At 49.8% G+C, this 13325-nt stretch overlaps 1 protein-coding gene across 1 annotated transcript in view; it reads left to right on the top strand.

Moving 5' to 3' along the window:
* Positions 1-5658: 5658 nt before the first annotated feature.
* The window catches only part of LOC122199661 (CXADR like membrane protein), a 97437-nt gene continuing 89770 nt past the window's right edge, over positions 5659-13325 (top strand). The window contains 1 exon segment of the mRNA XM_042904915.1: positions 5659-5773. Within this exon segment, the coding sequence (XP_042760849.1) occupies positions 5743-5773 (31 nt within the window). The 5' untranslated portion in view covers positions 5659-5742.

The raw sequence follows: 13325 nt of genomic DNA, 5'->3' as shown, positions 1-13325 counted from the left end.
GGAAAGAACATTAAAAGATAACCTTATTTTAGTAGAAAAAGGAAATGAGACAGAAGTTGGCTCCTTTTTACTGCGGGGAATGGGATCCTATGAACTCAACTTACCTTGTCGGAACAAATATTTACTGAGTCTCCTGTGGGTTACACTGTGGTAGGCACTTTCTTCAGAATCTCATTTCTTCCTCGGAACAGTGTTGGGGAAAGAGGAAAGGAAGGCTCGGTGAAGCCAGATGACCTACTCGAAGTCACGAAGAGCTTCGTCACTTTGTTCCCCGCCCCCTATGTTTACAGGGCTTTCTCCCGCCCCGGGGAGGTCTCCCTGGATGGCTCCTCCGCTCCGTGCAGGGTCCTGCCATCAGCCCCATGGTGCTGTGCACTTTCCCGTTCACATTACTTCTCATTGCCCATCGTGACTGCTTAAATTATCCATCCTCCTTAACTCACCATAAACATCTGGAGGGCAAGGGCAACTTTGGCTTTGTTCACCATTGATTTTCCACTGAATTTCCATTGATTTTCCACTGAATTGCTGATTGAAAGGAAAAACTAGAAAAAATGGATGGATGCACGGATGGATGGATAGATGGATGACAAATGATGGTTTACCATCCCCTGAAAGTTACCATGTCTCAAATGTATCTTTCCCTTCCTGATAAGTTAACTTACTTGACTTCCCTAGTTCGTTAGTGGTATCATCAAAAGACAGTGAGGTATAAGGGCTTTCAGTCTTCTGACTTTACGTCCTGCCTCAGTTGTTTACATAGAACTATAAGCAATTGATTTAATCTCTCCGAACCTTATTGTCCTCATTATAATATGGTATTGTGGGGCTTATTGATGATGTTTCTAAGCCCTGGAATTGACTAGGAGGTCAGTAAATAAATGTTATTAATCTTAGCATATATAACAATATATGAGATCACTTATACTTATTTTTGGTGTCTCTTTCATCCCCCCCCCCCACTACGATGACCATTGGCTATGACCTGTGTAATCTCTCTTCCAAGTATCTTCCTTGCTTGTTTCACAACCCTCATGTGATCTCCCCATGTGATGCAACAAGTCCTGATCAGTTTCTCTGCTTCAGGTTTTTCGTTTAATGTTTTCATGCACCCTGTGGTGGTTCTAAAATTCCCGTACAGGGGCGCCTGGGTGGCTCAGTCCGTTAAGCATCCGACTCTTTATTTCAGCCCCAAATCATGATCTCATGGTTCAGTTCCTGAGTGGATCCGAGTTTGAGCCTGGTGTCGGGCACTGATAACTCGGAGGGAGGCTGCTTGGGATTCTTTCCCTCTTTCTCTGCCCTTCGCACATGCATGCTTGCGCACGCGCGCTCTCTCTCAAAACAAATAAATAAGCTTTAAAAAAAATTAAAATTCCTGCACAAAAGAAACGTAGGGTGGTGCTCTTGGCTCCCCCATTGAGTGGGGAGGATAAGGGACTTGTCTTGAAACTGCATGTGTTATCACTTTAGAAGATACTGAGCTGGGCACCTGGGTGGCTCAGTCGGTTAAGCATCCGACTCTTGTGTTCAGCTCAGGTCCTGATCTCTTGGTTCGTGGGTTCAAGCCCCACATCCGGTCGGTGCTGACAGTGCGGAGCCTGCTTGGGATTCTCTCTCTCCCTCTCTCTGACCCTTCCCCACTCCCTGCCTCTCTCTCTCTCTCAAAATAAATAAATAAACATTAAAAAAAGAAGAAGAAAACACTGAGAAAATGTTAGCTGTCACCATAATGCATGGGGGAGGGAGCCTGATGGATAGGAAAGGGGGTGCAGAAACCCTCCACCCTTGGCCGTCATTGGGATCACCTCTGGGCAAAAGCTGCCAATATCTGTTTCCTAAAATATGGTTCTCATCAAAGTCCCCTCTGCTAAAAGTTTTGTCAGTGAGTCTGGAGAAGCCACAGAATCGTTTCCAGAATCCTTTGCCTCGCATTCAGGACTCCACCATTTTTGCTTCAGGCTATCTGTTCCAGGGGACTTCGCTTGTCCTTCGGTTTTTCCTTTCATGTATTTCATTTCATTTAATACCCCCCCCCCCCCCAGTACACCAAACTCTACCTCTGCGTCATTGTCTAGAAATGTTCCCCCCCCCCATGGTCCTCCTCAGGTCTTCTCATCTAATGAAATTCTATTCTATTCATCATCCCCCAAGGCTTGACTCCAGCGTTGTTCTCCCAGGGAAACTTCGCCACCACCCAGCCTACTGTGCTCCCTCCTTTCTTGGAATGCCCAGTGTTTCTTACTGTCAGGGTAATTTATTCAGGCACTTAACTACATAGCTTTCTCATATTGTTGCTGAAACAGTTCACATGTTGACTTTTCCTCTCCCACGGGACGGAGAGGTCCATTTAGGGTAAGGACTGCCACATAGCTCTTTCGATTCCCATGGCACCCAGCTGGGCCAGCGTGGGCTATGGCATAGGTACGCAATGGGCTGCTGAGTTATGAACCATCCCAAGGCACTGTCCACTTGGGGCCCACAGATGTGGGATAGTAGACAAGAGCCTTCAGGTAAAGGGACAGTCATCTTCAGGGACACAAAGCCTCTTTCCAAGGAACATATGCCAAATATCTACTGGTTATAAGACTTTGGACCTGGGAAAACCGAGTGTTTATGACCTAATCTCAGCCCAGGCGATCCATTTCCTTTGCTGATGACTCATGTCTTGGAGTGAAGTCTTGTTACCTTCCAGCTTGAGCAATGTAGGTTTAAACACACGCATGCTTACACCCACACACATCTGTCCTGTGCACACCAGCCCTTAAGCAATAAATGGTGTCACAAGGTTCAGGAGAAAGGCCACAGTGGTAGGGGGATTAGAAATGGGGCTTTAAAACCTTTGCAAAAATACCTCCCTTAGAAAGAAATAAAAAGGAGGAATCTGGGTGAAGGGTACCCAAGAATTCTTTGTGCTGTTCTCGCAACTTTTCTGTAAGCCTGAAATTATTCCAAATACTAAATAAAATTTTAAAGCAGAAATAACAAAAAGCCACCTTCTCTATTTTCCCTCTCACCTTTGTCAGCCTTTAAGAATAAACCTTGTTTCAACACATTCCCATGTGAATTATAGTTGTGAATATTTTGATTTCTCCTATTGAACCAGAAGTATAAAATGGAAGGTAAAACTACTCAGAGTCAGAGAGCTTTTAAATCTTCTATAATATAAAATAATAATATTTTAGATTATTAAATTAGAGGGGCGCCTGGGTGGCTCAGTCGGTTGAGCGTCCGACTTCAGTTCAGGTCACGATCTCACAGTTTGTGAGTTCGGGCCCCGCGTCGGGCTCTGTGCTGACAGCCCAGAGCCCGGAGCCTGCTTTGGATTCTGGTCTCCCTCTCCCTCTGCCCCTCCCCCTCTCATGCTCTGTCTCTATCTCTCTCAAAAATAAACAAACATTAAAAAAAAAAAAGAATATTAAGTTAGAATATTAATAAAAGAGAGAGGTTTTAATATTTTGTGATATGAGGCATAATATTAATCTCTCTAGTTTCTGGTTTCCTCATCATTAAGATGGAGTTAAAAATGCCTCTTCCTGGCACCTGGGTGGCTCAGTCAGGTAAGCGTCCAACTCTTGCTTTCCCCTCAGGTCATGATCTCATTTGTGAGATCAAGCCCCCCGTGGGGCTCTGCACTGATGGCATGGAGCCTGCTTAGGATTCTCTCTCTCTGTCTCTCTGTCTCTCTCTCTCTCTGTCTCTCCACCCCTTCCCCACTCACACTTGCTCTCTCTCTCTCTCAAAAGCAAATAAACATTTTTTTTTAAAAACGCCTATCTCTTAGCATTGCTCTAAGAATTAAATGCAAAGACAAATGTTAAATAATTAACATAATTCCTGGTCTGTAGTCGGTGCCCTGACGTTAGTTCCAAATATTGAAAAAATGTCAATAACCAAGTTCTACTCACTTTGTGTCCTCACCCTAAAAAACGCACCTGGTGCACAGTAGATGAATAGTTACTGAAGAAGCAGAGACAACACAGATAAACATTGGCATTCTAAAGGAACTTACAGCTGATCCCAAAGCCGCCACGACAGCCCCTGCCTTGACCCTCCCTTCTGAGCGACGTGGTGATAGTCCCCTACCTCTCCAAGCCTCTGCTTTCCTCGTCTATGAAATGGGTTGGTTTTCCTTAGGACCAGGAAGACTAGAGGGTACTATACAGCTCCTGGGATCTAAGACTCCTAGAGAGAGGCCTGGAAAAATGGGGCAAATGTGCGATCAGGCAAGCCTAATAGGCCTGGAGGGGTTCATCTCTTCGAAAGCATCCCCAACTTCTCAGCGTGGGGCGGGGGGCGGGGCCCAACTCTCACTCATAGACACCGGTGAGGCTGGAGACGAGCAGGTCCTCATGCCTCAATGTGGCTGAAAGAGAAGTCACTGCTCCAGGAACATCCAGAGTCTGGGGACTAGAGAGTGCATTTCCACGGTTTCCCAGAGCCCAGGAGGGGCGTGTACCACACCTCGTGCTCCAGGCAGTGGAGACCCGAGCGCGGCCCCTACTGCCCTTTCCTCTAGTATCCTCTATGCTCCAGGGCCCTCTAGGGCAGACCTCTCCCTCCCTTAGGCCAGCTCCCACCTGTGCCACTGGCCGGCAGGCGGGTCCCTGGGGCCCAGGAGCCTGGCCCTGGCAGGAGGGAATTGCACGCCTTCTGCCTTTTCTTTCTGAAAGGGAGTGATGCCTATTTGGGCCAGAGCCACGTGCAGTGCTTCCTAATGGACCAGTTCCACTGAGGTCTGGACGGCCCCCTCCCCCGGGGGGATCTGAGGATGGGCTGCTGTAAATACTGACAGCAGAAAGAGAGAGAGAGAGAGCGCGAATGCGAAAGGCCAAGGGAGGGCCAGGCGAAGGGTGGCTGGGGTTCCCAAGCAGGCAGGGAGCAGCCAGCGGAGGGCTGCCGGACCGTCGCAGTCCCTTCCACGCCTAACCGTCCTTATGGTCAGCCTGCGCTTTCCTACGACGCAGCCAGACAGGGAGGGCCGAGCAGAGGAGAGAAGGAGCGAGGGAAGAAGGGAGAGGAGGGAGGAGGTGAGAGGGGAGCGGCCAGAAGAATGTAAATGGGAGAGAAATGAAGAGAGAGAGAGAGAGAGACGGTGGCGGGAGGGAGGGCAGATGAGGGAGAGAGTTGGAAGCACAGAGGGTGAGTGGGGGCGAGAAAACGAGATGCCAGGGAGAAGTGGAGAGAGGCACAAAGTGAGAACGGAGCCGGAGACGCGCGGCCAGGCCTCAGCCGATCCCCCGCGCGGGTCGGTGCGGCCCGGCCCCCTGCCCTCCCGGCCCCGGCGGCGGGCCCGGCTGCGCGAGGGCGGGCGCGGGGCGGAGGGGGGGGGGGCGCGGGGCGGAGGGGGGGGGGCGCGGGCGAGGGAGGGGCTGCCGGTGGGAGGCGACCATGTGGTTCCAGCTCACTCTTCCCCCCCACCCCCCTTTCTTCACTTCTTTTTTCTTTCCTAACAGGGAAAAGTGTTCGGCGGAGCGGTAGCGTCTTCCCGCCTGGCCCTGTCCTCCCCGACCCTGGTCCCCGCTCCCGTCCGGGCGCGAGCTGCCCCTCGGCGCCGGGGGGGTGGCGGGGGGCGCGGGGACCGGGCGCGGGGACGGCTCCCGCGCCGGCACATGGCTGCGGCCGCCCCGCGCGCACCCCGAGGCGCCGCGCCCGGCTCGCCCGAGGTCCGTCGGCTGCGCCCCGCCGGCCCGGAGCCCAGCAGCGGCTGAGCGCGGGAGCGCCCGCGCCCGGGGCGTCGGGATGAGCCTCCTCCTCCTCCTCCTCTGCCTAGGTGAGTGCTCGCGAGCGCGGGCCAGCTCCGCAAGGCCGTCCCCGCGGCCCCCGGGGAGCGCGGGCGCCCGGGTCCCCGCTCGCCGCGCGGGGTTGGGGGGCGGGGGCACACATCTGGCCGCGGAGACCCGCCCGGTCGGCCATCGCCAGCGGCTCGCACATCTGGGCCCGGGAGCGGGCTGGGGGCCGGGGGCGGGGGGCGGGGGGGGGCGCGTCTCCGGGGGGACTTTGGGCGTGAACCGTCTGATGCGGAGGGTTGGGGGGGGGAGGGCTGGTGGTCAGTTTCAGGAGTATCTGGGGACGCGGGAGGATCGGAGGAGGGAGGAAGGTTTATTCAGGAATTTTTGTGCCAGGTTCCTGAGGGTGGGGGGAGCTTTTTTGTTTCAAACGGGCGCCTCGAGGGCTCAGATTAGAAACAGATGTGTGGAAGGGTGAGAGGAAGGGAGTGGAGGAAGAGACGGGGGAGGGTGCGGGGACGAAAAGGAGGAGAGGGAAAGGGGCAGAGCGCAGGCGGGACCAGGAACGGGAAAGTGAGGACGGAGGGAGAGAAGAGGGACAAGGGGACCGGGCTGGGAGCTAGAGAGAAAAGAGGAGAAGGGGGGATAGGAAGCAGAGGAGGAAGACGGAGGGAGATTGAGCGACAGAGAGTCGGGAAGACAGAGGAAAATGGAGTGGGAAGAGAAGAACAGAGAGGAACAGGTTCTGGGGCAAAGAAGAGCTTTCCCGGTGTCCATCTGGATGTCACCCAGGCCGGGCTCCTGAAACCTCACAGGCCCTAAGGCGCAGACGCACTTGGGCTGGAAGCAGTCAGGTTTGCAGGACAGGGCAGGACAGTTCCCATCAAGGATGTGTGTGGGCAAGAGCGGACAGGAAGACCAGGAGTGTCTGAGGCGCCAGGGGCAGGCAGGAGCTGAGCTGAAGAAAAGTCGTGGTGTGCACCAGGGAAGGTGGGGATCCCTGGGGACAGGACAGAAAAGTTAGCCAGGGTTCAGGAAACCGAACCCAGCTGGGTTTGGTAGAGCGCGCGCGGCCTGGGACACCGGACCTCCCGACAGAACGAGTCCTGACTTTGAGCTGACTAGCTGGGTGATCTCGAGCAACTTTACTCACTACCCAGGGCTTCGGTTTCCTTGGCTCCGAAACAAGCCCATTAGATGGTTCCTAAATCCCCACGTAGCTCCGACAGCCTGAAACACCGGAGGGCGACAGGGCCTGATGTCTAGAAATAGAAAAACCAAACCCAAACCGAAGTGAAGAGGCACAAAACAGCCACCCTGACTCAGATGGCTAGAGCTCTCTGTCTCTCTTTTGTTTAAAAAAATTTTTTTTAATGTTTTTGTTTATTTTTGAGACAGAGACAGAGCATGAGCAGGGGAGGGGCAGAGAGAGAGGGAGACACAGAATCCAAAGAAGGCTCCGGGCTCTGAGCCGTCAGCACAGAGCCCGACGCGGGGCTCGAACTCACGGACTGAGATCATGACCTGAGCCGAAGTCAGACACTGCATGGACTTGAGCCACCCAGGCGCCCCTCTCTTTTGTTTTTAAACGTACAAACCCAGGAGGCCACGTGCAGGCCTTTGGAGGCCAGCCTCGGGCCAATAATCACCCAGGTTAGAGGAATAAAGAAGGTGGATTAGCCTAAACTATTGCTCAAGTAGGGCAGGTGGGGAACCACTGTGTTGTCCTTGATACTTGGCCGAGTCTTGCAGTGCTGCTTCGGTGCACAGCTGGTGTATCTGGATGGCACCTTGGTCCCCTTTACTGGCCCCTAGCCCGAAGCTATGAATCACCAGATGTTCAGTAGACTCAAACTTCAGAGCTCCCTTATGAAAAGCAGCTGGAGTTCTTTAAGTACTTACCCCGCGTGCTTGATATGCACCACCTTGTTAACTCATTTATCCTTCACACCAATCTTATTGGCTACCCACTGTCATTATCCCCGTTTTAATGGAAATCAAGGTGTAAAGAGGTCAGAGAACTTGCTTGAGGCTGTAAGCTCGTAGTGAACTTACGGAGATGGGGCTTGAATGTAGGTTGTTTGCCTCAAGAGGTGGCTTGCTAAACCGCAGTGAGTACAGCCTTCTTTCGCGACAGAAGGACTTGAAGGTGTTGTTTGTAGCGAAATCCAGTTTAGCCCTCGTCATGAAGCCTGAGGTGTCAGAGCGAGTCTGCCAGTGAGGAGTCTGGGGAAGGGAGAGAAAACTAAGCTAAGCCTGTCTGAACACCTGCTCCATACCAGCACTGTTTGGGCACGGTTTACGGTGGAAAGTGAAAAGTGACTGTCCCACGTGGTCCGTTGAAATCAACTGGCTGGCCTCGAGGATCGTCATCCTCTTGGTTCATGAGAAAGAGGAACTGATAAGACAAGCATCAAAAAGATGTCACTGATTCACTGTCCCCTCTTTACTGCACGCCTGTTACGTGTGGCCGTTCCTCTGGCAAGAAAATAATCTGTTGGGTTGAGACTTTCTTTCTCCTAGAAGCTGCTTCTCATGATTCCCTTGTTGGTTCTGTCTTTATAAAACTGGTGCAAATGAAAGGCCAACGTAGAAGGGAAAAAGTAGACTATAGACTTAGCATTCTGCACAACTGGATGTTTGCCATTCACACTATCCAGCTTTTGTCACACCTATGTTCTTGGTCAGACGTACTCAGACTCCTGACATCCCAGTTCAAGAAAGATGAGCCCGTCACAGAGCTGATGAGCTGACGGGTCTGGGCAGGGGACAAAGCAACAGACCTGAGGTGATGCTGGTGATCCAGAGACCGGCCACTGAAGGGAAAAACACTGGAAGGGACCCCTCTATGCCAGACATTCCTGCATGGGTCAGAAGCCCCCAGGGAAGCACTCCTGTGGGCTGGATGAACCTCATTTGCTAAGTGGTTTTGAGCCATGGTATGCCTGGCACTCTAGCAAAGCCAGAAAGAAAACCCTCAGAGTTGCCTGAATCCTAAAATCGTCTACCGGTCCCTTAAAGGAACAGTTCCAGGGCTGCTTATGATCACTGCCGGCGTGATTTCTGGCCTCTTTTCTCTAGAGAATGCACAGCACTGAAGGGGAGTTGGGAGGGCTAAGAGTTCATAAGCTGAGCAAGGATGGACCGGTTGACTCTGGACCTGCCGGTGAGTGAAATCAAATGCCACACCCCTCTGATGTGAATGAACACGTAGTGCTCTGAGCTTCGTGGAGGAGAGAAAAGGGATATTTCATGGCCTCCCCCAGCCCCAGCCCCTGCTCTGACTGCCTCCCTCCCCTGATGCTCAGGTTCTCTTTATTCCACCTTAAATTCTCACTTGGACTCCTGTAATGGCTGCCATATTGGTCTCCTGCCTGAACTCTTCCTTCTCCACCCTACACACTGCTACCAGAGGGACCTCGTGAGGCAGCTGGTATAATGCAAAGAATTTGGACTTAGGAATCTGGCAAGCTCTCTGGGTTCTTGTTCTGACTCTCTTGTCCCTAAAACAGGGGTAAAGAGATCTTTCATTCAGAATTCCTAGAATTCTATGATTTTACTCCCTTCGTCCATAAACCTTTGGAAATCTCCATTGCTTATAACATTGAGTACCAACACCATTCTCATTCGAAGATTTTACACAATGTCATTCACAACCCCTCTCCTCCCACCCCAGGCAGCTCTACAGGGAATCTGGATTATTTCCTGTGCCCTACACAAGCCCCATGCTTCTTTCTGTTTCTATTCTTCTGGCCTATGAGAATCCCTCCACCAGAGATGCCCTCTTATTCTCCCCCTACCCCAGCAGATCAAAATCTTGTTCACCCCGCACATCTCACCCCCAATACCGCTTCCTCCATATGCCCTTCCATGATTTCCCCCAACAGGATACACTTTCCTTCTTTTGGATCACAGTAGTCTGTGAGGCTGCTTGGCATGATAGTGATCCGGAGGCTTGTCTTTGCCCCGGTGAGAGCGTAAGCTCCACGCAGGCAGGTCCAGCGTCTCCTTTATCCATGTACCACTTTCAGTACCTTGCGTAGACTAAAAGCTGTGGACCGTTTGTTAAGAGAGTTGGATTTTTGGAACATTCAAGGTCAAGAGAGGTGAAAGATTGGAGGATGGTCACTCTGACTGTGGAAGGACACAATTGTGAGGAGCCCAGTTTTAACTCAGCTTTGCCTTTGTGCTTTCTTGTCCATTCATGCAAATGGGACTAGTACCACTTGAAAAAAAAATATACACAGAATTGTGGAATTGCAGACCCCACTGAGAATCGGATGAAACCCATGAAACCATTTCTTAGAAAAAGGCGTATATACGTTGAATTTTGCCTGTAACCTCTAGGGATTCGTGGACGTCCTAATGCCCTTCCTCGGGACCGAGTAAATCCTTGATCTAAACCTACTCCTTTTCTTATGGTGAAGGAGGAACCAGAGTTCAGAAAGACTCAGCTGAAGTCAAACAGCTAGCTTCATAGAAAGGCCAAGACTGGAATCCTGATTCCATAATCTGTTCTATCACACATTCTTGAAATAGAAAAGGTCTCTCCTTCCTTTTCAGCTCATGTAGTTAAGCTCCAAGATCACAACTGCGCTTCGGATGCTTCAGTGAAATGTGCTACGTGCTGATTAATTGGCATTGGTTTTTGTGTTGAGAAATTGCCTGAAAAATAGGGCAGATGTCGTAACATTCCAATTTAGCCATCATAAGTGGAAATCCTGGAAACTTCTGCAGTGCCTTGTAGAATGTCTGGTGTGTTCAGAAAAAGAGAATTATACCCATAGTCCCAAAGAGGGTGTGTGTGTGTGTGTGTGTGTGTGTGTGTGTGTGTGTGTGTGTTTACAAGGAATAGATTGGAAAACCAGTAGCTCTGGCGCCTTCATAATTCTGCCAGGTTATTCTGGGTGAATTCTACCACTTTGAACCTCAGTTTCTTCTTCTGTGATGTGAGATCATTAGACTAAGGTTATCTCTAAGTTTCTGTACATCATTAACATTCTCTGTGGTTTTTTTTTTTTTTTAATTCTGAGAATTTGCTGGCTGGTCTAAATGCGGTTGGGGTTTGGGAACACATGGGTGTTGGCATGCGTTTCTGATTTTTTTCACGCACTGTCCACTCATGGCAGTTGGTTGCATATGATTATAAATCCAGAAGGGCATTCTGCCTAATGCGAAGAGAGCAGTAGAGACTTCACCATAGAAGTGCACTGTGGCACTGTTAACGAGGGAGGGAAGGTCATTCAAGGTCAGGATGGGTGGTTAGAATCCTATGCCCCAGAAGGTTAGTAACTCAAATAATCACCTACATGACCTCACCCTAAACAGAGTTACCTACAAAACAGCCCCCGGCGTGGACACCAGAGTAAACTTCTGCATAGAGGGTCTATTGTGTGAAACTATTTGCAAGCATTAAGCATTAAAAATAAGGTGTAATTCACATATAATAAAGTGATCTATTAAGTGTGTGGCTTAACGGGTTCCTTGCGCGGTTTTGAACTTGTGGTTAGGTTTCGAGATATGAACTGTATATTATTAGGTTACTTGTAGTACCTGAGAGAGGATTATAAGGGTAAGATTATCATGACAGTAGAATTCAGGTCTAACAATCGTACAAGGTTGAGCAATTTACAAAGTTTATTAACATACTTTACCTCATCCCTAAATCACTCTTTGAGGGCAAATGTCATTATTACGCCATTTTACAGATAAATAAACTGAGGCTTAGAGAATTCAAGTAAGTTTCTCAAGCCTACCCTGTTAGTAAATAGTTGAGCCAGATAGCAACCCAGCACTTCAGATTCCAGAGACCATTTGCTTTTCATTTACCAGGAGGGACAGAAATATTCTAGAATCAAGAATATATTACCAAGAAGCAGAGGCTTCATTTACAGGATGCCAGAGGACAAACCCTATGGTGGAAAATACAGTTAGGACATTTATCACTTACCCCCTTCCCCTATTCCATCCAAATGGTTAATCTGGCTTGTGTGGGTTGGGTTAATATGACTATTGTTTATGATTTAGCATTCCTGTGTATGTCTCACATGGATTACTAGCTCTTCTGATTAAGCAGAAGACTCTTGTAGTTAGTTATCCAAGGTTTTTCAAATTAATATCGAGGTAGTTAGTATTCAAGAGACCTTGCCCTGCTTCGGGGTCAGATTCGTGAACTATCGTCTTTAGCACACGGTCCTGTGGCTATGGGTGGTGAAGGTGAATGATTGGGTATGACTCGCCCTATGTGTGGCTTTTCTAGTTAAATCCCTGTTTTCAGCAGTTTTGACTTCTTTGCCTCCCCTTCCAAAAAAGAATGCAGACTGTACCAAAAAACAAACAAACAAAAAATCTGGTTATCTGAACTTCCTAAGTATCTGGATTCCAGAAAAACAAAAGCTTATTTCCTTTGGCACCATATAGATCAAAATGGGAAGGAATGCTGAAATCAAACAACCTTTATTTTGTTAGTGGCCGTCCGTTGGATCCCTGTGTGTCCCGCATCAGCCAGAGTCTGGGAGTGATAAGACTGAAAGCTGCTTTGTTTCAGTAGGAGGCAGGGGAGAAAGCAGTCTCCCTTGCGCCCACGGGGAAGCGGGGAAGAGAAAATGGGCAACGATCTTCAGAATGGCTCCCCAGCCAGTGGGGGGATTTTGGAGGTTTTTCTGAAGTGACACAGCGAGGGAGGTAGAAGGGAGGCACCTCGTGGATTCAGGTCCCGTAGTAGGCTCTCAGACCCCGGGATATGAGAAAGCCACGGTTTCCACCGCCTAAGAACTCAGGCCAGTGGGGGCGAAATAGGCATAAACGAGGAATTACCGATATATGAAAGCGCTCTTGTCGAGGAAAGTACCAAGATTTCTAGGAGTCCCAAGGAGGAAAGGAACTTTATTATGAGCTGTCTTGTGGAAAGAGGGTATTTCTTCTCGTGTAGGTCTTCAGGGACTGGGCCAGCTGTCTTTCACAGCACTAACACATCCTGAGGTTGGTGCTAAATAAACAGCTCGGGGGTGGGTGGGGGGTGTGATGGATCCCCCCCATCATCATCAGAAAGGATACTTAAGTGGTGTGTGTCCTTGGCATTCGGCCAGGTGCTTCCTGGAGGGATTGAACTTCCTGATGTCCTTGCCTATTGAAGATTATGGTCTCATCCTTCATCACAGCCTGCCAGCTCCCTAGCTGCCTCTATTGCCTCATCCTTCGGGGGATGTTAGAAAAAAAAAAAAAAAAAGGAAAGAAAAAGAGAAAGAAATACATCGATGAATTTGGATCTCGTGATTAAGAGCAGAGGTCTGTTCACCCACGGCTGTAATTGGTATTTGTCCACATGGAAAGCACATAGGATCAAGCCAAGAAGGACTTTTTGTTCCAAGAGAAATCCATTGTATTGAGCAGAGACTCGGCTCCCGTCATAGTCTTACTTTTCTGGTTGGAGGGCGGGGCAATCAGATCTCAGAGGGGGGGAAATTGCCTTGTGACTTCATTGTTTAAATTTAGGCTGGGCTTTGTCGGGATCGTTCAGACTGGGAGCAGTAAGCCTCTAACCCAGCCTCTGTCACTTCTCATTACTTCCAGTGACAGTTCCAATTATTTCCAATC

This window comes from Panthera leo, chromosome D1 (assembly GCF_018350215.1).
Source record: "Panthera leo isolate Ple1 chromosome D1, P.leo_Ple1_pat1.1, whole genome shotgun sequence".
Taxonomy (NCBI): Eukaryota; Metazoa; Chordata; class Mammalia; order Carnivora; family Felidae; genus Panthera; species Panthera leo.
The sequence above is the reverse complement of the archived record's forward strand: the minus strand, read 5'-3'. Positions and strand labels throughout refer to the sequence as shown.